The sequence below is a fragment of the Rhinopithecus bieti genome, unplaced genomic scaffold, assembly GCF_001698545.2.
Source record: "Rhinopithecus bieti isolate Rb0 unplaced genomic scaffold, ASM169854v2 scaffold_6946, whole genome shotgun sequence".
NCBI classification, from domain to species: domain Eukaryota; kingdom Metazoa; phylum Chordata; class Mammalia; order Primates; family Cercopithecidae; genus Rhinopithecus; species Rhinopithecus bieti.
In genome coordinates, this window is record NW_016805697.1 from 1,258,422 (window position 1) to 1,282,919 (window position 24,498).

At 38.2% G+C, this 24,498-nt stretch overlaps 1 protein-coding gene across 1 annotated transcript in view; it reads left to right on the forward strand.

The window, feature by feature from the left end:
• Positions 1-24,498, forward strand: part of ROCK1 (Rho associated coiled-coil containing protein kinase 1) — a 153,387-nt gene that overhangs the window by 25,775 nt on the left and 103,114 nt on the right. The window contains 1 exon segment of the mRNA XM_017873531.1: positions 15,163-15,244. Coding sequence (XP_017729020.1) covers positions 15,163-15,244 — 82 coding nt within the window.

The following is a 24,498-nucleotide window of genomic DNA, read 5'->3' on the forward strand; positions in this document are numbered from 1 at the left end:
GTAATAACATATAATGGGAATATTTTTAAAAATTCCTGTCCTAGTTTATTTCTGCTGCTGTAACAGAACCAAGACTGGGTAATTTATAAAGTACAGAAATTTGTTTTCTCATAGCTCTGGAGTCTGGGAAGACCAAGATCAAGGCACCAGCAGGTTTGGTTCTCTGATGATGGTCTAGTCTCTGATCCCAAGAAGGTGCCTGGAAAGCTGTATCCTCCAGAAGGGAGGGGGACAGTGTGTCCTCACATGGTAGAAGGCAGAAGGGCAAAAAGGGGCCAAACTCCCTAATCAAACGTGTTCATCATGGCATTAATGTATTTATGAGGACTCTGCGCTCATGACCTTTACACCTCCCCAAAGGCTCCACGTCTCAACACTGTTGCACTCGGGATTAAGTTTCCAATAAATGAATTTTGGGGAACACTTTCAGACCATAGCAAATTCGTTCAGATGATCCCTTTCTAGTTTCTTGAGAAAGGAACTTAGATTATTAATTGAAAATTATTATTCTTTTTCTTTTCTTAAAAAAATTTAGTTTAAGACAGGGTCTCACTCTGTCACCCAGACTGGAGTGCAGTGACGTGATCATAGCTCACTTCAGCCTTGACCTTTCAGGGCTCAGGGTATCCTTCTGCCTCAGCCTCTCCTGGGTGGCTGGGACCACAGGCATGCGCCTTGATGCCCAGCTAATTTTTAAATATTTTGTAGAGACAAGGTCTTTCTATTGTTACCCAAATGGGCCTTGAACTCCTGAGCTCAAGTGATCCTTCCACCTCAGTCTCCCAAAGTGTTAGGATTATTGGCCTGAGCCACTGCGCCTGACCATCATTACTCTTTTCTAATCATTTAATGCTATACATTTTTTCTTTTCGCAGTGATTTAGCTGCATTCCACAAATTCTGGTGTTGTATTTTCATTTTCCTTCAGTTCAATGTATATTTTTATTTCCTTTGAGGCTTTCCCTTTGACCCAGAAATTATTTAGAAATCTGTTGTTTAGTTTCCAAGTGTTTGGAGATTTCCCTACTGTCTTTTTCTTATTTATTGTAGTTTGTACATTTTGGTCAAAGAACACATTCTGTTATGATTTTAATTCTTTTTCATTTGCTGAGGTTTGACTTATGGCACACAATATGGTGATCTGTCTTGGTAAGTGTTCCATGAGCACTTGTAAACGATGTGTATTCTGCTGCTTTGTGATGGAATGTTATATAAATGTCAATTAGATCTTGTTGATTAATTGTGTTAAGTTCTTGATGATTTTCTGCCCAGTTCTATCAATTGTTAAGAGAGAAGTATTCAAGTTACCAACTAAATTGTAGATTTGTGTATTTCTCTTTGCATTTCTGTCAGGTTTTACTTCACTTATTTTGCAGTTCTTTTGTTCTGAGCATACATGGTTAAGATTGTTGTGCCTTCCTGGTGGGTGGACTCTTTTGTGATCATGTAATTTTCCATTCTGTGCCTGGCCGTTTTCTTTCTCTGAAGTCTGCCTTGTCTGACACTAATATAGCCACACCCGCTTTCTTTTGATTAATGTTTGCATGGTAAATAATTTCCCATTCATTTTCTTCCAACCTACCTTTGCATTTTAAGTGAATTTCTTGTCTGTGGATGGGTCATGTTTATGTATCCAGGTCTGCCAATCTGTTTCTTAATTTGAATTGTTGTCTAGACCATTTATATTTAATATAACTATCGTTATGTTAGGGTTTAAATCTGCTGTTATATTCTTTTTTTTTTTCTGTCTTTACCTCTCTGTTTTTTGTGTCCGTGTTCCTTTTTTGCCTTCCTGGGCCACTTGAACATTTATTATAATTCCCTTTTGACTTATCTGAAAGTGTTTTTGTGTGTGTATATCTTTGTGTAGCTTTTTAAATTAGTTACTCTAGGTATTAAATTAATCATAGAAAACATCATATTATATTGGTGTTGACATTTTGCTAGTTCAATTGAAAGGTAGAAATTTTTCCTCCTTTTTGTCATTTTACCCTTGTTTGTGATATATTCCTGTTTAATATCTTCTTACATGCATTGAGAAACAAACATTATAATTTTTGCTTTAACTTTCGAGAGAAGAAAAATGTATTATCTTTTCCCATATTGTTACATTTTGTTCTTCTTTTCTGATATACCAGATTTATTTCTTTCATCATCTTCTATTTAGATAATTTCCTTTAACCATTATTTTAGAATGTATGCTTGAGACAGATCTCTTAGTTTTTCATTATCTGAGAATGTCTTGATTTTTTTTTTCAGTGGATGTAGAATTCTGGTTTGACAATTTAAAAAATTGGCTTAGATTTCTTTGGGTGTGTCCTGTTTTGATGTTTGGTCAGCTCCTTCAACCTGTAGGTTTATGTCTTTTGCCAAATTTGGGGAATTTTTAGCCATCATTTATTTTAGTCCCTTTTAGCCCCATTCTGTTTTTCTTGTTTGTCTTCTGGGCATACAGTGATACAGATGTTAAATCTTTTGTTTTGGTTCCATGGAAAATGAATGATTCTCTTCATTTTTTTTCTATGATCAAGGTCTGGTTATATGAGAATTTGTATAAGAATTTCAAGAAAATAACAATTAGCTGAGTTTTAAAAAATTATTTTCAGGCTGGTCGCAGTGGCTCACGCCTGTAATCCCAACACTTTGGGAGGTCTAGGCGGGTGGATCACTTGAGGTTGGGAGTTCGAAACCAGCCTGTCCAACGTGGTGGAACCCTGTCTCTACTAAAAATACAAAAATTAGCCGGGTATGGTGGTGCATGTTTGTAATCCCAGCTACTCAGGAGGCTGAGGCAGGAGAATAGCTTGAACCAGGGAGGTGGAGGTTACAGTGAGCTGAGATCACGCCACTGCCCTCCAGCCTGGACAACAAGTGAGACTCTGTCTCCAAAAAAAAAAAAAATTTTCATAATACTACTAACTAAAGAATGTATGACGTGTATTTATTTTTCCCCAAAGTAACAAATTAGATACTTAAAAGAATCATTTGAGAAATAACAAACTCTCTCTCCCCAGAGTCTGAACCATCTGAACTTCTTCAGTTACTCATGCCAGGAGAAAACTTTGATTGTGTTCACCCATACCTAGAAACCTTTAAGGCAGTAGGAAGGAAATCATCCTTGATATTATCTGTGAATATATTTTTGTGACTCGTTTGGATAAATCTTTAAAAAAAAAACAGTCCTGTGTGCTTGCTACTGATACTATCTTGTTTTACAGATGAGAACATTGAGGTGGTGATGGGTTGAATAACTTGCTCAAGACCACATGACTGCTAAATATTCTAGCTTGGAATATGAGACAGAACACCATTTCTGTAGAAGTATTCTCTTACTTTACAAGGTTAATGTCTTAACTTGGTATCTTAAGCCTGTTCTCCCTTACATCTTTTGGAACCTTGTTAAATCATTTATCTTCTATAAAATGTCTTTTCTACCTAAAATGTTTCATCAAGTTTTAAATCATGCACACTTCTAATTTTCTCATTTAGCCATTTTCTCATTTCTTCATTTTCCATTAATTTTTCAATGGACCGTAAGCTGGTATGTGCACCTTCTCCTCTGATGAAGCATTCTACTGAAGATTAATAATGCCCTTAAAAAATTGGCAGTAAAATATACGTTAACATGAAATTTGCCTTTTTTTTTTTTTTGAAATGGGGTTGTCCAGGCTGCTCTCAAACTCCGGGGCTCAAGTGATCTTCCCACTTCACTTTCCTGAGTAGCTGGGATTACAGGTGCGCGCCACTACATCCGTCTCCATTTTAACTGTTCTTGAGTACAATTTGGTGGTGTTAAAGTACATTCACAATTTTGTGCTTTCACCAGTATCTGTTTGCACTATATCGTCTGTTGCAAACAAACTGTGTATCCATTAATAAATAACTCTTTATTTCCTGTCCCTCCAGCCTGTGGTAATCTCCATTCTACTTTCAGTTTCTACAAATTTGCCATTTCTAGGTACTGTGTATAAATGGAATTGTAGAATATTTTTTCTTTTTAGTCTGGCTTATTTCATTTAGCATAATATTTTCAAATTTCATCTATGTTGTAGTATGTGTCGGCATTTCCTTTTTTAAGGCTGAATAATATTACAGTGTATGTACATACTATCTTTCATCCATTCATCTGTTGGTGTACAATTGTGTTTCTACCTTGGGCTATTTTGAATATGCTGCTGTGAACATTGGTGTACAAATATCTGTTCAAATCCATGCTTTTGGTTCCTTTGGGTGTATACCCAGAAGTGGAATTACTGATCATGTGGTAATTTTACTAGAAACGGATACACTATTTTTCACAGCAGCTACCCTGTTTTACATTCCCTCCAGCATTGCCAAGGGTTCCAGTTTCATTGCATCTTCTCCAACACTTGTTCTTTTCTGATTTTTTAAACCAATAACTATCCTAATGAGTGTGAAGTGATGTTTCATTGTGGTTTTGATTTGTATTTCCATAATGATTTATGATGTTGAGCATCTTTTCATGTGCATATTGGCCATTTCTGTCTTTGGAGACATTTTTATCCAAGCTTTTGCACATTTTTAAAATGAGTTGTTTTGACTTTTAGGAGTGTCCTACATATTTTGGGTAATAATCTCTTATCAGACATAGTACTTGCAAATATTTTCTCCCATTCTGTGGATTGCCATTTCACTCTGTTAATAGTGTTCTTTAGTGCACAAAAGTTTTTAATTTTGATGAGGTTTAGTTTGTTTTTTCTTTTGTTGCCTGTGTTCTTGGTATCATGTACAAGAGATCATGGTCAAATTCAATATCCTGAAGCTTCCACCTGTGTTTTCTTCTAAGCATTTTATAGTTCTAGCTTCTACATTTTGGTCTTTGATCCCTGTTGAGTTAATTTTGGTATATGGTATATTGTGGAGACTCAAATTTGATTCTCTTGCATGTGGATATGCAGTTTTTCCAGCACCGTTTGCTGAAAAGACCGTCCATTATTGAATGGTTACGTCACACATGTTGAAATTAATTGACCATATGTATGTGTGGGTTTGTGGTCTTTTTTTTTTTTTTTCCTATTCCATTTGTCTATACAGTTGACCCTTGAATAACATGGGGATTAGGGGCACTGACCACTACCCTCTCCCCATGCATTTGAAATACATGAAATACATACTTTTTAAATTTCCCCAAAACTTAACTACTAATAGCCTACTGTTGACTGAAAGCCTTACTGATAGCATAAAGAGTTGATTAACAACATGTATTTTGTATGTTATATGTAAATATATATACTGTATTCTTACATAAAGTTACCCAGAGAAAAGAAAATATTAGTAAACTCATAGGGAAGAGAAAATATATTTACCGTTCATTAAATGGAAGTGGATCATCATAAAGATCTTCATACTCACCATTTTCACATTGAGTAGGCTGAGTAGAGGGAAAAGGAGGAGTTGGTCTTTCTGTTTCATGGGTGGCAGAGGTGGAAGGAGGTATAAATGGACTCATGCAGTTGAAACTTACGTTGTTTGAGCACCAGCTGTATATGCTTGTCCTTATGCCAGCAGTACACTATTTTGGTTACTGGTATTAGTTTTTAGCTCCAGAATTTGTTTCTTAATATAGTTTCTTTGTCTTTGTTGACATTCACATTTTGCTCATATATAATTTTCCTAGTTTCCTTTAGTTCCTTTTCTGTGTTTTCCTTCAGCTCTTTGAACATATTTAAGAGTTTTTAACGTCTTTATCAAGTCCAATGTCTAGGCTTCTTGGGTATGGTTTCTGTTCATTTATTTCATTCCTCCCAGCCGTGTTTTTCTGTTCCTTTGTATATCTTGTGGTTTCTTTATGGAAAATTGGCCATTTAACTGTTATAATGTGGTGATTTTGGAAATCAGATTTCCTCTATTCTCCAGGGTTTGCTAGTGGTATGGCTTTGATGAGTGGAGGAACACTAGGTTCTTTGTCTCAAGTCGAATTAGAAAAAGCTACACTGGACACACGTGGGTCACATACCGAAAGGAAGGAGAACACTTTTATTCTCACTTCTCTTTCTGGATGGGTAACAGATCATCTTCAACATGCACTCCCCTGGAGTGTATTTTAAAGCACTGGTGGCACGCAAGCCCACAGGGAGTAGTTCCCCAGAGCTAAAGTGGGCTCCAGAGGAGCAATCTAAGACAGCTACTGAAGTGCCAACCCTTCCCGTTCCCCTCTGTTTGTACCATCAGCCCCACCATCTCCAGTATATCCTACTCTCCCCTCTTCATTCTTACCCCTCCAGGAAATGCTTGATGGGAATGATGCCATAAAGGTTCAGGTTTCCTTCTCATTGCAGGACCTTAAGCAAATAAAGGGAGACTTAGGTCAATTTTCTAATGACCCTGATAGGCGTGTAGAAATTTTCTGAAATTTAACTCAGGTATTTTATCTCACGTGGAGGGATGTTGTGTTGCTGCTAAGTCAAACCCTCCCTGCAACTGAAAAGCAGAGAGTTCCGCAAGCAGCAGAAAATTATGGAGATGAACAACATATCTCTTATAGCAGACCAAGTTAAAAAAGAGGAGAAAAAGGAAGGTGAGGAAGAGATAGAAACTTCACTCCCACAAGGAAGGGAAGCGGTTCCGGTTAAATAACCCTAATTGGGATCCCAATAACTCAGCAGATGAATGGAAAAGGAAGCACTTTTTAAGGTGTATAATAGAAGGCCTATGGAAGACCACGGCTAAACCTCTCAGTTACTCTAAAGTGTCCATGATAGACCAAAAACCAGACAAGAATCCCACAGCTTTTATGGAAAGGCTGAGAGGGGCACTAATAAAGCACACCTCTCTATACCCCGATTCAGTTGAGGGACAGCTCATCCTGAAGGACAAGTTTATTACACAGGCAGCTCCTGATATTAAAAGAAAGCTACAGAAGCAAGCAATAGAACCAGATAGCACTCTAGAAAGCGTCCTGAGAATAGCCACTTCAGTCTTTTACAATAGGGATTGGGAGGAAGCCCGAGAAAAGGAGAAGTAGTACAAGAGAAAAACAGAGGCTCTAGTAGCAGCATTACAATCTTGTAAAGTCCAGAATCCCCAAGGTGCATCCTCTAGCTGTTATCAGTGTGGTCAGTCTGGGCATTTTAAGAAGGAATGCCCAGGAAGCAAGACGAAGCCACCTCAACCCTGTCCAGCCTGTGGTGGAGACTACTGGAGACAGACCTGCTTTGGTCTTTTGTTCTGGGTTCAGAACTAGTCTCACAGATGGTCCAGCAGGACTGATGGGTCCTGGAGCTCAAACCCCTGGCTCCAGCAACTCAGACTGCCATTACAGCACAGGTGCCCCGGGCTTTCCTGCTGGACAAGAGCTGCAAAACACCTTCCAAAGGACCCTTTTTTTTCTATCTGCCTAAAATACTTTCCTACCCGGGCTTTCCTGCTGGACAAGAGCTGCAAAACACCTTCCAAAGGACCCTTTTTTTTCTATCTGCCTAAAATACTTTCCTAATAACTCCTACTACACTAGGTTTTCTCTCTCTCTCTCTCTCTCTCTTTCTCACACACACACACACACACGCACACACACGCACACACACGCCACACACACACTTCAAAGCCCTTCTTTAAGTTAGGCCATGAAAGAGCAACTGAGGCGTCCAACATACAGACCCCTTTACCTTTTCAGAGACTGTCTTTGCAAGTCAAGATCTAACACTGGGGTTCAAGGTAAATTTGATATTACACCCACATGGATATAATTTCGTATTCTCCCTATTCTGGACCCTGAGATGGAAAGAGCGTAGAGACAGGGCCCAGAGATNTCTCTCTCTCTCCTCTCTCTCTCCCCTCTCTCTCTCCCCTCTCTGTCACCCAGGCTGGAGTGCAGTGGTGCCATCTCAGCTCACTGCAGCTCCCCGCTCCCGGGTTCAAACGATTCTCGCGCCCTAGCCCCCCGAGTCGTTGGGACCACACACGCACGCCACCACCCTGCCTAATTTTTGTATTTTTAGTAGAGACGGGGTTTCACCATATTGGCCAGGCTAGTCTCGAACTCCTGGGCTCAAATGATCCGCCTGCCTTGGCCTCCCAAAGTGCTGGGATTACAAGCGTGAACCACCATGCCTGGCCGTTTGTTTTTTCCAGATGGCTATAGTCCATTTGTTTTGAGACTTTTCCAAATTGTTTTTGCAAAGACTATTCCTTACTGTGGGTGATTACTGAAGTCTTGATTCCTTTAGCTTGTATTCAGCTAATGTTTGGGCAGAGATTTCCTTGAATGTCAGGTGCTCCAATACATACCAAGAAAGCCTCAGAAAACAAAAAGAGAACCACCTCTCAGTCTTTGCAGATTTGCCCTCTGCTGGGGTACTCCTTTACCACTTAGCTAGGCTTGTTCTGAGTTTCAGGATGAAACTCGGATGAGATGAGAGCTTAGGATCTTCTCAGGATTTTTCTTAGCATGCTTCTTTGCCTGGGCTTCACATGGCTTTTTAAATTCTCCTGTATACATGGCTGCTTTTGAATCATCTCATTTCCCAAAGAGTCTCACCCTGCTTCTCCTCTGGGCCTAGATGGTCTATTCTTTGTGTTGTGTCCACTAGTCCTCCCTACTTCCCCATCTTTTACCTCAGGTGTATCAGTAGGTTTTGTAGTTAGCTTCCTTGTAGCCTTTATGAGCAGCGCCTGCTGCTTTTCCTGCCTGTATTCTGAATGATGTGAAACAGAGTTTAGGTCTTGCCTTAGTCTTTCAGGTATCTCCCATACAAGATAGAATGAACATACACAGTATGGTCTTATTCTACCCCCTTGGGTTCAAGGTTTGGGGGGGTGGTAAGAGGAGGAACCAGTCTACTACCTGCTCAAGACTTAAGACTATCCTTAGCGGGTGGGACAAGAGCAAGTAACCTGCCGTAACACTTTCCTACCATTTGGGATAGCTTTTACTTGATTGGATATTTGCTTGTTTGCTATAAACCTAAATTTTCCAGAACTTCTGCAGACCTGTTTCTGATAGCTTGTTACTTTTGATGTTTCTGTGGGTGAAGGAGAGCTTGGAGCTTCCTAGTCCATCAATTTGCTGACATCTGATAGTGACTTAAAATAAATTGTGGCTGTGTGTGTGTGTGTGTGTGTGTGTGTGTACCAAGAGGGGAGGATCACTTGAGGTCAGATGTTTTAGTCCAGCCTGGCCAACATGGTGAAACCCCATCTCTAATACAAATACAAAAATTTTTATGTGTGTGTTTATTTGTACACACACACGAAAACATATCATAAAACTTAGCATTTAACTGTTTCTTTTTTGTTTGAGACAGTCTCCCTCCATCACCCGGGCTGGGGTGCAGTGGCACGATCTCGGCTCACTGCAGCCTCCACCTCCTGGGTTCAAGTGATTCTCCTGCTTCAGCTTCCTGAATAGCTGGGATTACAGGTGCCTTCCACCACACCCAGCTAATTCTTGTCTTTTTAGTAGAGACGAGTTTTCACCATATTAGCCAGGCTGGTCTTGAACTCCTGACCTCAAGTGTTCCTCCCGCCTTGGCCTCCCAAAGTGCTGGAATTACAGGCGTGAGCCACCTAGCCCATTTAACTGATGCTAAATGTATAAATCTGTGGCATTAAATCTTTCACGTTGTTATGCAACCATCAGTGATGTTTAAATGGGAAATGATTTGGCTCTTTTGCATTCTCTATTCTGTTTGACTGCCTGAGATGTTTTAAATTCATTCTTAAGGCATTTCTGCTTTTTAAGTTCCTTCTCAGCTTCATTGGTACTATTCTTTCTGTCTTTCTTCTCTTCTCTGTGTCCTCCTCCACCATTTTTGCTCTGTGTACTTCTTTTGCTTTTCTTCCTTTTCTTTCCTTTTTTTTTTTTCGAAACAGAGTCTTGCTCTGTCACTAGGCTGGAGTGCAGTGGCGCGATGTTGGCTCATTGCAACCTCCGCCTCCCAGGTTCAAGTGATTCTCCTGCCTCAGCCCCCCGAGTACCTGGGACTACAAGCGGGCGTCCCCATATCCGGCTAATTTTTTGTATTTTAATGGAGAAGTGGTTTCTCCATATTGGTCAGGCTGGTCTCGAACTCCAACCTCAGGTGATCTGCCCGCCTTGGCCTCCCAAAGTACGGGGATTACAGGCGTGAGCCACTGCACCCAGCCTGCTTTGTGTACCTCTTAAATGTTAGTGTTTCCCAGGGTTCTATTCTTGAGTCTTTCTCCACTCTCCCTGTTTATTCTTGTTGGATAATTGCATATGTTCTCACAGATTTAAGTGTGCTCTCATGACTCCCAAATCTATATTACAGTCCCAGTCTCTCTGTTAAACCCAAACTTATATCCAGTTACCATCTAGTTATCCATGAAATGATATCCCAAAGGACCTCAGATTTAGTGTGTCTGAAATATTTGTCTTCTCTCCAAATTATATTATCTGCCTTGTTTAATGAAGTTGCTATCTACTTACATCAACTTGAAGATCATATAATCATTTTCAACCCTTCCTGTTCCTCTTTCAGTTATTCATCAGATTCTTTTGCTTCTAATGCCCCGTTCCTGTTTCCCCAGTTTTTCAGTCTTTTATCCTTTTATGCTTGTATTACCACAGTATTCTCCTAGTCACTTTCATCTCCACCTATCTCTTTTGCTTTTAATTTATCATCTTTATCATTGACAGTCTACTAAAATAAAAACCAGTCATGCCACTTCCCTACTGCAGAAATTCCTATGGTTCCAAATTATCAGAAGATAAATTCTTCTCCTGGTATGTTATACCTTTAACATTCGCTACCTCATTGTCACAGCTTTGACTCCTTCTCCTTCATCTCCTTCTCACCTTTCCCAGTCCAGAACATTCTACTCTCATTCTCTGAATTCTCCTTGCTTTTCACTTCTAGATTGCCTTGCCCCACTTCTGTCTTATTCCTTCATAATTCTGTTCTTCAAGGTTCAGCTCAAATTTCATCTTCTCTGTAAAGCCCCAACAGCCCTTTCTCTGTTTATGTAGTACCTACTTACAACACTCGATATCCTATATTTACTTTTTCTACCTACTAACCTCTGAACTCTCAGAGACAGGAATTATTTTCTTTTTCTGCTTTCCTGCAGAGAGGAGGCAGATTTAGAAATAAATAATTACAGTATAACAGCTAAATACATAATTTCTGTAATAGCACAAAGGAGGTCATATAACATTGCCTCAGGGCACTGGGGAAGGCAGCACAAAGTAAGGGACATTTTGAGGCAGTCTTAATGTAAGAATGTTCACATTCCAGCTGGAGAATAGAGCAGGTGCAGAGGTTCCATAGGGTAGAGTGAGCCTGGCTTATTTGGGAAATGGCTGGTAGCACACTGTGGCATAAGCCCAGCTATGTACATGTAGAGAAACAGGCTGGACAAAGGTGTGATTGGAAACTGATTGGGAAGAGCCATTGTTTGTTGTACTAGATAATTTGGAACATTATTTACTTATTTATTGATTATAAATGTCCCGGGCAGCATTGACATGGGTATAGTAATGTCACACTAGTTAAACAGATATTAATTGTATTTAATATCAGGTTGTTAAAAGTCCCTAAGGAAATTCTGTTCTCATTTTCATAGCTGTGCTTAATTTTGATGAATTATTTCTTTATGAAGTGAAGAAAGATTGATTGATCGACTGATTGGTTTTTAGAGACAGGGTCCCATTCTGTTACCCGGGCTGCGGTGCAGTGGCGTAATCATAGATTACTGTAGCCTCGAGCTCCTGGGCTCAAGCGATCTTCCTGCCTCAGCCTCTCAAGTAGCTGGGACTGCAAGCATGTGGCACCACGCCCAGCTATTTTTTTTTTTTTTTAACTTTTATTTTTGTGGAGATAGGGTCTTGCTATGCTGTCTAGGCTGGTCTTGAATTCCTGGCTTTAAGTGATCCTCCTGTCTTGATCTCCCAAAGTGCTGGGATTACAGTTGTGAGCCATGACATCTGGCCCAAGGGACTTAGTTAAAACAACATTTTACTACATATACCAAAAGCATTTTCTTTAAATGGTATATTCTCTCTTATTAGAGTTTGTCAGCACTCTTTAGTACCAGCGGTCAGTCCATTTTAGAAGTAGTTTGGTTTTCAGAAGCCCCAGTTTTGCTGCCATAGTTTTCAGTGAATTTTGAGGGTGGGGTAGTGTTTCTCCAAAAATATGTCTATTAGGTTTAGAATAATAAGCATTTAGATTTTGAAAATTTACCTAAAAATGAATGTTTCTTATAATAGTGTAACTGTCCTTTCCTCGTTAAATTCTCATGCCTTATAATGTGTTATTTTTAATGGATTTAATCCTAAGTGATGTTTTACTCCTGACTTATTTTTGTTAATTCAGATCTATCCAGAAAACTAAAGTTTGCAGTAGTGTTGAATAATTTTCTTTTGCTTCTGCTTTTGCTTCAACTCTGTTGTGGCATAACACAACAGGCCTCTACCTCCTCTTCCCTCTGCTCCCCCTCCCACCCATATCAGTGCTTCTCAGGAAATGTGAAGTGTTTTTACTTTAAAGATCACTGTAAAATGTTATACTTTTAATTGATTATGCCTGACTTTGTGTGTATATGTGAAAATACTTCTCTTATGTAACTACCTTCTTTTAACATACAACTGCTACAACTGGTCTGCTACCCTTGTTCAACTATTAGTAGCAAAGAATTTAATTACTGTAATTTTTTGACATTGATTGGCCCCTCTGTTATATATTTTCTCCTCCACATTTTTTTTTTCTTTTTCTTTTCTTTTTTTTTTTTTTTGAGACAGAGTCTCGCCCTTTCACCCAGGCTGGAGGCATGATTTTGGCTCACCGCAACCTCCGCCTCCCGGGTTCAAGCGATTGTCCTGTCTCAGCCTCCCAAGTAGCTGGGATTACAGGTGCCCACCACCACCATGCCTGACTAATTTTTATATTTTTAGTAGAGATGGGATTTCACCATTTTGGCCAGGCTGGTCTCTTAACTCCTGACCTCAAGCAGTATGCCTGCCTCAGCCTCCCAAAGTGCTGAGATTACAGGAGTGAACCACTGCGCCTGGCCTCCTCTACATTTTTAAATTGATGATTAAGCTATATGATGGACATGTTGTGAAAGTAGAGGGTAGTTTTGCTCATGCCTAAATCATAAAATTAAGTAAAGGACCAGTGGAAGTATATCCTCTGATCATCATTCCTCGTGAATTGTTTTTGCACTTGGATGAATGTTAACATTCCGAGTCCTGGTACTAGAATTTGGACTTTTAGGAAGTGTGGAAGTCTTATTCTGCATTATTTTATGGAACTTCAGAGTATTGAATAAAAGATAAGATTCCTGTGTCATTTATAGTGGAAAAGCTGCACAACATTGCTTGCATTGTGCAGCTTTTCCACTGCATTAAAATGGAAGCCTGCATCCCTTTCTCCCACCCCAGAGTCTTGACTCCCCTTAGAAACCTCAGTTGGTGTATGCTTTGGTTAAGGTAGAAGAATACATTCTTGCCAACTTTATTTCCCTAATAAAGGCACACAAGTTTTGCTTATGGGTGATGCTGAAAAGTAATAGACTATCCCGTGGTATTGTGTATGGTGCCACATCCAAACACTTAGTGACCATATGTAATTAGTGGAGGCAGCTCATTTTTCGTTAACAAACACATGATCAGATACTTGGACACGCAAAACTCAGATGCCCATATGTAACAACAACAACAAAAGTACTTCAGATTACTGCACTGGGGAAGGGTTTAACATCATGACCTAAGATTTACTTTTAAGGTTTTATGACCACATGACTAAAATGTCTATTTTCTGTGTAGGTCATTCCTGTCAATAGGGAGACTAACATTGAGAGCTTTCAAATGTCAGTAACAGAAATAAAAGAGAGAGAAGTGAGACTATTAAGTCCAGACACTTCACATATTAACTCATTTAATTCTTACAAATCTGTTATGTGTTGTAATCATTATCCCTCATTTTACTAAAAAGAAAACTGAGGCTCAGAAAGGTTATGTGACTTGTCCTCCCAACAGTATCATGTTAAATATACTGGTTTTTTCTTTAAAATGCTTTTGCCTTGTTCTTTATTTTTTTAATGTTTTGACCCATCTGGAACTGATTACATTATTAAGCATCACGCAAAAACCATTCTTTCTCATAGTGCTGTTCAGTTATACAAACAACATTTACCAAAGACTAAGACTTTGTAATGAAGATTGCTTGGGATTATCTGAATGTTCTTCCAGTTCCTGCCATGCGGCAGGCTATAGTCTGAATAGATGCTTTCCCATTTCAGTACTGCTTGGTATACCTTCACACTGCCATGCACTTGCTTAGATAATATTTAAATATCCTCTTAAAAGCAAAAGCTCGGCCAGGCGTGGTGGCTCACACCTATAATCCCAGCACTTTAGGACTCTGATGCAGGAGCAATTGCTTGAGGTCTGGAGTTCAAGACCAGCCTGGGCAGTATGGTGAAACCCTGTCTCTACACAAAAAGATAAAATTTAGCCAGGCGTGGTAGTGTGAGCCTGTAGTCCCCGCTACTCTAGAGGCTGAGGCAGGAGGATGGCTTGAGTCCAGGAGGTGGAGGTTGCACTGAGCCAGCATTGCACCACTGCACTCCAGCCTGGCCAACAGAGCAAGACCCTTAAAAAAAAAAAAAACCCAGAAAAAATGCAAAAGCTCATGTGTGTCCTTTACTACTAGGTTTACCTAGAAAGTGCCTCAAAGAAAGAAAGAAGACCCATGAAAATCCAATACATTTTATAATTAAAATGTATATAGCTTGCATTTGTGATTATGAGGTATCTATTTTATATTAAACCTCACATTTTATTATTTAGCTGTTACCTTGTAAAATATTTATAGTAACAAATGTAGGTTTTTGATGTCTGTGAGATAAAGATAAATGCAGTAGTAAGGAGAAGTAATGCAAAATAAAATTTCATGTCCTTATTAGGGGAAAAGCTCATGGATTGAAATCACTTGCAGCCAATCTGTGGTAATTTTCTTGCCCCTGGGCCCGCCAGACTTAGAAGGTAAAAAGAGCTACATATGAAATGAAAACAGCTTTTCTCCCAGTTCTCTCTCATCTAATCTTGTAGAGGGTGTTAAATGTACACAAGATGTATTAGGGGACATTAAATATTAAAGCATGTATTTTATTATTTCATAAAAAAGGAAACTTCATAATGTGATCCAAAAAACTAACCATTGTTTGTTTGTTTCTTTAGGATGGATTGGATGCTTTGGTATATGATTTGGATTTTCCTGCCTTAAGAAAAAACAAAAATATTGACAACTTTTTAAGCAGATGTAAGTAATTTTTTGTGGAGGTTAATGACAGACTTCATATAACTACATTTTGACTTAGATCATTCAAGCCCTTATTTTTTCTTCTATTTACTTTTTGGTGATTTCATCAATGATTTCTACATAGAGTTTAGTAGGAAGTGTGTAAGAAGCAGTTTGGATGGCTGTTAGGAGAACCAAAGTACTTTGAAGAGAAAGGGATGAAAAATAGCTAAAATAAGTATTCAAAAAACTGTGCATTGAGTTTGAATAACCGCACATTGAGTTTGAGTGACTGCTGAGTTTGAATAACCGCACATTGAGTTTGAGTGACTGCTGAGATATGAGAATTTTTCTCCATGAAAGCTGTTTTATATTTAAATTTTACAGATATTCTTTTCTGAAGGCTCCTTTTTAGATTGGATATTATAATTTAAAATTTTGATTAACTTATAACTTCAATCTTTTAATCTTAAAGAATTAGTAAGATTTAGATCATAAAGTCCTCCTTCATTTATTTCTGTTTCTAAACTATAAATGTTGATACATATAAGTTTGATTGGTTTTGGTGTTATCTTTCAATTTTGGTTACATGTGTTTTGTTACAAAGATTTTATTTTTCTAAATAGTCATGTCTTTTTGATTTTTAAAATCATTTCTATACTTTGAAATCTTGTATTAGAATTTTTAAATTTTATGTTCTTTTAGTTTTTCATTTTTTAAAAATTTATTTAGTTTTATTTGAGTTTTTGAATATGGTTCCATATTCTGAACTGAGAAGTTTTTAAGTATAAAAGTTTTAATTATTTCTCATGTCCTATGGACATATTAGTAAAATTTTATTAATGTTTACAGTTGCTTACCTCCCTACCTGACAACATAGTGAAGGAACTAAAAAGATGGAGAGGCTTGACTGTTTATCTTAATGGTAGCTGGCGTTTACAGAGATGGTGTAGATAAGGGGTAAATACTCCTTAGTACAAAGGCAGAGGGTGGGGCATGTTTTTTTTTTAAAGTAATGGCTAGCAAGAATGAAATACGTACTTCCTTAAACTTAGCTACTTTGTTGCTTTCATAATGTTAAGTATGCTTGTATATTATATTTTATAAATAGAGACATTAATGCTTTAGTAGAAATAAGTAAAATAAAATTATAAATCTAAAGTAAACTGTTTTAACTGGTAAACCTGTACAATTTATTTTAATTTTAAATTGGAGAAAATGCAGAGAATAATATAACAAAATTTTAGGGAAGTCAAATGTAGCAGGTAAAATCATGACTAAGGATAGTTTATGCCAGGATTACTAAGTTAGTATAAAATTCAAAATCAATTAGTTTAATTTACCATATTAACATACTTTAAAAGGAAATTTAGTAGATGCAGAAAAGCGTTTGGTAAAATTTAATATCCATTCACAATTTAAAATATCTGTCTGCAAACTAGGAACTGAAGAAAGCTTCCTTTCCCCAATAAAGGGAATCTACAAGAAACCTACAGTTCAGATTTTATCTACTTGTTTAAGACAAATGCTTTTCCCCTAAGATGGGAAAAGGCAAATCTGTCCTCTCTTACCACTTTTATTTGACATCATCTTACAAGTTCTAGACAGTGCCATCAGGTAAAATAAAGAAAAGCCATACAGATTGAGAAGGAAGAAGTAAAACTTTCTCAATTTAGACAGCATGATTTTCCGTATCAAAAATCCTCAAGATTCTGCAAAAAAGCTACATGAACTAGTAAGTTTGTTAAGCAAGGTTGAAAGTTAGAAGATTAATATCCAAAAAGCAGTTGCACATACATTTATTAATAACAAGCAATTGGAAATTGATTTATTATAACAAATACAGCACCATTTACAATAGAAGCAAAACATGAAAATTTAGGAGTAAATTTGACAAAATATGTGTAAACCTGTATACTGAAAACTATACAGCATTGTAGACAGAAATTAAAGAAGACCTAACAAGATATTCAGTGTTCATGGATTGGACAATTCAGTATTAAAATGTTAACAGTCCCCGAATTAATTGATCTATAGAGCCCGTATATTCTCAGAACCTTAGCAGACAGTTTTTTGTATAAAGTGACCAGCAATTCTTTAATTCATATGGAAATGCAAAGGAAAATAGATAAACTGGGCATCATCAAAATTAAAAACTTTTATTTGTGCTTCAAAGATACTATCAAGAGTGAAGGCCAGGCACGGTGGCTTTCACCTGTAATCCCAGCACTTTGGGAGGCTTAAAAATGCATTTTAGATTCCTGCATGTTGTCCGTGTTGTGTGAAGTAGTAACTTGTTCCTTTTTTCCACTAAATTGCAGAGCAACCTTCTATTGAATGGATGTACCTTGGTTGGTTGGTTCATTCCTCTGTTGAAGAACATATTTGTTATTTCCTGTTTGGGGCAATTATGAATAAAGCTGCTGTAAATATTCGAGTACAAGGTTTTGCATGAATTTAGGTTTTTTTGTTTTGTTTTTTTTTTTTGAGATGGAGTTTCACTGTTGTCACCAGGCTGGAGTGCAATAGTGCGATCTCGGCTCACTGCAACCTCTGCCTCCCAGGTTCAAGCGGTTCTCCTGCCTCAGCCTCCCGAGAAGCTGGGATTACAGGCATGCACCACCATGTCTGGCTAATTTTGTATTTTTAGTAGAGACAGGGTTTCTCCATGTTGGTCAGGTGATCTCAAACTCCCGACCTCAGGTGGTCTGCCTGCCTTGGCCTCCCAAAGTTCTGGGGTTACAGGCGTGAGCCACAGCGCCTGGCCATGAATTTAGTTTTAAATTGACTTGGGCAGATACGTAAATACACAGAAGTAGGATTGCTAGGTTGTTTGCTAAGAATAGGTTTAACTTCTTAAGAAACTGCCAAACTGTCTTCCAAAGTGGCTATACCATTTTATTATACATTCCCACCAACAATGAATGAGAGTTTCTGTTGTTCTGCATCCTTGCTGCATTTGCTACTGTCAGTTTTCGTTTGCATAATGTCTTTCATAGAGCAAAAGTTTTAATTTTGTTGAAATCTAACTTATAAACTATTTCTGCATTGGTTGTGCTTTTGTGTCATGTAAAATCATTGCCAAACTCAAGATTGATTTTTTAAAGCAACTTTATTAAGTTATTTACATACTATAAAATTCACCCATTTAAAGTGTACAATTCAGTGAGCTTGAGTGTATATATATTTACAGAGTTGTGCAACCATTACCACAGTTACTTTTACAACATTTTCATCACTTCATAAAGTAACCCCATACCCATTAACAGTCAGTCTCCATTTCTCTCCAGGCTTCCAGCCCTAGGCAACCACTAATCTAATTTCTGTCTGTATAGATTTGCCAACACCCATTAACTTTAAGTCACTCTCCTTTTGCCTAAGGCTTCTAGCCTTAGGCAACCACTAATCTATTTTCTGTCTCTATAGATTTGCCAGCTCTACAGAGACATTTCCTATGGATGGAATCATCAATAAAATGGTCTTTTGTGACTGCCTTCTTTGGCTTAGCATGTTTTCATTGTTCATCAGTGTTGTAGCATGTGTCGGTATTTCATTCTTTTTAATTGCCAGTAGTATTCCATTGTATGGATGTACCACATTTTGTTTATCTGCTCATCAGCTGATGGACATTTGTATTCTATTTTGGCTTTTATGAATAATGCTGCTATGGACATTTGTGTAGAAGTTTTTGTGTAGACATATGTTTTTATTGTTCTTGCGTAGATACCTAGAAGTGGAATTGGTGGGTCATATGGTAATTCTATGTTTAACCTTTTGAGAAACTCAAGATTGATATTTAAATGTATACTTTTATTACTTTGGAGTAAATATATGTGGCTTTTCTGTTGTTCCTGAATAGATAAATGCAGTATGTGTTTGTCCCCATTTGCATATAATGTCACTAAGTGTTTTTAATATTTCAGTAGCATCAAGTACAAGTATAGTCTGTATCCTTAAGGATTGTGGGGACATACAATGTAATAGAAGAAACAGACCTATATAAACAATCCCAGTTCAGATTGTTAGGTGAAATATAGGGAAATAATGTTGTCCCAGAGAAGGGAGTCATACCTTGTGGTCAAGAGGGAATCAGGAATGTCTAAAGAGGAGGTAAAAGATTAGATCTTGTTTAATAGTAACTTGGTCAGATAAGGTAGTGGGGGAAGTCATTTTAGGTTAGTGATAACATCTGCAAAGGCACAGAGATGAAGCAGTATGGCTTATACAGGTAATTGCAAATAACTAGGCATTGCTAGAGCATAGTTGTGGGGAGTAGCTTATGTAGAAATGTAAGACTGGACAGTCACTAACAAGATCAATTTTTTTTTTTTTTTTTTTTTTTGCCATGTTGTTGAGGAGTTTGAATTTAGGAGTCTGGATTTTTAATTTATATTTATTTTTTGTTAGTCTGTTTATCAAACTGGATTATTCTGTGTGTATGTGGGTGGGTGGATGCGTGCACATGTGCCTGTGCAGTCAAAATGTAGCACATCTTCCTAGAGCATGATTTTATTTGAGCATTTGGACATTAAGTAATTTTCTTAATTAAAACCGTGCTGGGTGCAGTGGCTCACATCTGTAATACCAGCACTTTCAGAGGCTGAGGCGGGTAGATCACTTGAGCCCAGGAGTTCGAGATTGGCCTGGGCAACATGGCGAAACCCTGTCTCTACAAAAATACAAAAATTAGTTGTGCATTGTGTTTGCCTGTAGTCCCGGCTACTTGCGAGGCTGCAGTGGGGTAATTGCTTGAACTCCGAGGTGGAGGTTGCAGTGAGCTGAGATTGCGCGACAGAGACCCTGTCTCAAGAAAAAAGAAAAAAAAATCAGATTTTTATGGAATTGAATATAACATTCTTGTTAATTTTTCAAGTAAGTTTAATTTGTGAGCTTTTAAGGGCTGCTTTCACTACTCTAAAAGTGTGCAATGTATACTGGGCTTTTTTAGGCAGAGTAGCAGTATTCTGGTCAAACAGTACGTGGTACTTAATGTTTATTACCATATTTTACCTATTCTGACATTTTAAAAAATTTGAACATTTTTGAAATTAGAATGTGTCTTAGAATCTCTAGTGGTACATAAAGTAATGGTACATTTTGTAATCTAGGATCTCAGGCTAGGCAAAATACATCTTTTTTTTTTTTTTATTAGAAAAGCAAGAAAGGGTCATTATAAAAAACTTAAAATATATAGAAAACGTGGCAGAATAATCTGTAGTCTCACCAAACTCAGAGATGACTGCAATTATTGTTTTGGCATATTTTCTTCTGGCCTTTAAAAAAATTCATATCTGTATATCAGTATATAATTATGTTTTTAGAAAATCAAGTTCATATACTGTATGCAGTTTATTCTATTCTTTGCACAACACTGTATGCTGAACATAATTCTATGTAATTATTCAACACAATTTTAAATGTTGCCTAATACTCTATTATATGTATATGAAATTATTTACTCTTTAAAATTGTAAAAACTATTTTATTGTAGAAATCTTTGTCCCACGTTGTGTCTCATTTCCTTAGGATAAATTCCTAGAAGTAAAATTCACTGGGTATAAAGTATGATTTTTATTTATTTTCAATTTAATTTAATTTTTTTCTTGATACAGAGTGTTAGTCAGTCACCCAGGGTGGAGTGCAGTGGCCTGATCTCGGCTCACTGCAACCTTCATCTCTGAGTTCAAGTGATTCTTGTGCCTCAGGTGTCCACCACCATGCCCAGCTAATTTTTGTATTTTTAGTAGAGACGGGGTTTCGCCATGTTGGCCAGGCTGGTCTTGAACTCCTGACCTCAAGCAATCCGCCCGCCTTGGTCTCCTGAAGTGCTGGGATTACAGGTGTGAATCACAGCACCCGGCCAATTTTTAAAACAGTGTTAGGAAAATCATCCATTTGCTTTCTTGAAAATTAGATCCAAGAGTTTATATGTGATAGAAATCCTTTTGAATTTTTGGTAACCCAGAAGCTATAAGTTAGCCTTTTTGTACCGGTCCTTTTGCTAACTTGTGATCATTTGGAGAATGGTTAACTCTAAACTACTAGCTCTAACGATTAGCTAGTTAGTGGTTGTCAAGACTGTGGTTCCTATTTATGACTCAATTTGCTCATTTCATTTCTTGCTGAATATGTTGTATAGTAGTATTTCACTTCTCTGAATCTTAGCTTTCTGCCAGCTTCACCTGACTCAATATAGTTGACAATCAGAAATTGCTAAAAGGGTCTAGGTGGTCACAACATCCTATTTGGAGGTTTTAGAATGAATGAGAACTTACCAGATTTATAATTTTGCAAGTATTATTTGGTATAAAACTAATTTTGTGAATAACAAAGAGGTCGAAATCTGCCATAGGAAAAGATAAAACAGTTTAAGAAGGATTGGAAGTTCTGAGAAGTTTACTGTTTTAGGTAAGGTGTCCAGGGGAGGCCTTGCTAAAAGGTGACATTTGAAAAAAGAGTTGAAGTAGTTGAGGGAGTTAGCCATGTGGATGTCTCAGGGGAGAGAGTGGCATACAGAGGAACAGCTAGTACAAAGGCCTGGAGGGAGGAGAGTGTACCTGACCTGTTTGAGGAACATCAAGGAAGCCAGTGTCGCTGGAGAGGACTAGGCAGGGGAGAGAATTGTAGGATGATATCATAGAAGTAAGGAAATAGGGAGGCTAGGTCATGTAGAGTCTTGTAGGCCATTGTAAAATCTTGGGCTTTTGCTCTGGGTGAGATGGCAAGACATTAGAGACTTTTGAGCAGAGAAGCGACATGATCTGACTTGTGTTTTAAGAACATCACCCTGTGTTGAGAATAGACACAGGGAAATCAGTTGAGAGTCTATTGCAGTAATCCAAGGAAGAGATGATGGTGACTTGGTCTAGCATAGTAGCAATGTAGAGGGTGAGAGTTATCGGATTCCAGAAATATTTCAAAGAGAAAGCCAACATATTTTCATGAGAGATATGATATGGAGTGTAAGAAAAAAAGGAGTCAATAATGGCCCCTCGGTTTTGTCCTGAGCAAAATTGAGACATCAGCCAAAGTGTGAGACACATAGGTGTAAGTTTTGGGTGAGAATATGTCTTCAGTTTTTGGCACGTTAAATTTGAGGTGTTTTTCAAGAGAGGATATATTTTGAAAGTAATTGAATATATATGTTTGAAGTTTAAGAGAGAAGTCTAGACTAGAGATAAAAATGTGGAAATTGATATGTAGATGGTTTTTAAAGCCAGAGAAGTGAGTGTAGATAGAGAAGAAGTCACCATCAAGGACTGAGCCTTGGAATGCTCTAGTGTTAAGAAATCTGAGAGAAGGGGAGGAACCAGCCAAGGCAACTGAGACTACCGAGGTTGAAAAGTAAAATCTTCAGTATTATTGGAAGAATGTTGTGTCCTGAAAGTCTGGTGAAGAGTATGTATCAGGAGAGAGTGATCAAACCGTTAAAGCCACTGATATATCAAGATGAGAGCTGAGAATTGACCATTGGATTTAGCAACATGATGCTCGTTTGTGACTTTGACAAGTAGTTTTAAAAGAAAGGTTAAGAGCCAGAGCCGATGGCCGGGCCCGGGGCGGCCAGGGTGCGGCTCAAGCCTGTAATCCCAGCACTTTGGGAGGCCGAGACGGCGCGGATCACGAGGTCGAGAGTCGAGACATCTCTGCTAACACGCGTGCGTAAACCCCGTGCTCTACTAAAAATACAAAAAACTTAGCCGGGTGAGGGTGGCGGCGCCTGTTAGTCAGCTACGTCCGGAGGCTGAGGCAGGAGAAGTGACGTGAACCCGGAGGCGGAGTCTTTGCAGTGAGCTGAGATCCGGCCACTGCACTTTCCAGCCTGGGCTACAAGCGACGATCCCGTCGTCAAAAAAAAAAAAAAAAAAAAAAAAAAGCCAGAACCGAACTGAAGTGGGTTTTAGAGCAAATAAGAGGAAAGATTTTAGTCACAGAAAGTGTAGACAACTTACGAGAAATTTTGCTGCAGTAGGGAGTTGAGTAATGGGACAGTAGCTGCTGAGAGAAATGGGATCAAGAGATTATTTTTGTTTGTTTCTCTAAGATGGGAGAGAAAACAGCATGGTGGGATCCAGTTAGGAAGGGGAAAGCTTAGTAGTAAAGGAGAAAGAGGAGAATTGTTTGAGCAATGTCCTTGAACTACAGTAATAAAAAAGGATGACATCTAGTGCATGAATGGAGGGTTTGACTTAAGATAGAAGTAGTCTCCCATAGTAAAAGGTGAAAAGACAAAATATATGCTTGTACATGCTGATAGGTAAGTGTATAAGTGGTGGTGAGTCCGTGGTAGTTTTCTTCTGTTTCGTTTGTTTCAGGGTAGTAGCCAAACAAGATCATTAGCTGTGAATGAGGATCAGTGGGAGAGCTGTAGGAGGTGTGTGAAGAAAGAAGAAAACTTGAAATATGTCTCTAGGAGAGTGGGAGAGTGACTAGAAATTTAGGATTGCCAAGTAGAACTAAAGGCCAACTTGATGTTTGTGATTATGAATTTTAAAATAGGATCAGTCATTGTGATTTTACGTATTTATCGAGACATATTTAACTGCATGGGTGCTGACATAGAGTAGTTGGAGAGTTGGATTTAACTGTAATAGAATTGTTGTTTTGCCAAACTAAGTAAAGTGAGGCAGAAGAGAGCTCATGACATTAAAGGTATATGCAAGGGAATGATTATAATAATTGACCATGTAAGCTGGGTAGGTGGGAAAGAGAGGCTATCAGTGCAATGAGGGAAAGTACGAGTGGAGTAGGATCAATGGATCGGAGGTCCTGGTGGGGCTGGGGTTGTTGGAGTTAAGATACTAGAGGAACTAAGCAGGAAAGCTATAAGAGAGTGCTTAGAGAATGTAAGTTTTCTAATTGAAATTGTGGGAAGATTGTAATTACTAGTAATGACAAGGTCTAGTATGTGACCATGGAAATGAGTGACCAAGGTAACATAGAGGACAAGATCATTGAAGGAGAGAAGTATAGGTGTTGAGAGGCCAAGGTACTGTAAGTATTGTCTGTGGGTACATTAAAGTTATTAAGAATTGAAACAGGAAAATATTGGAGAGAAGTTCAGTAAATCAGAAGTAAAACTGTCTAGCAATGAGACGTGGTGACCTCTGAGAGTCAGTGGATGACAGCAACAATGAGAGGTGGGAAGTACAACCTAATGAAAATCAAAGCTAGCAGATTTAAGGGTGGGGATGTGGAGATCTCCCATTTTCAGGGTCGGTAGTCTAAGGCATGTGGATAAGTAAAGGTCCCCACTTGAGAGCTGTGGGGAAGCA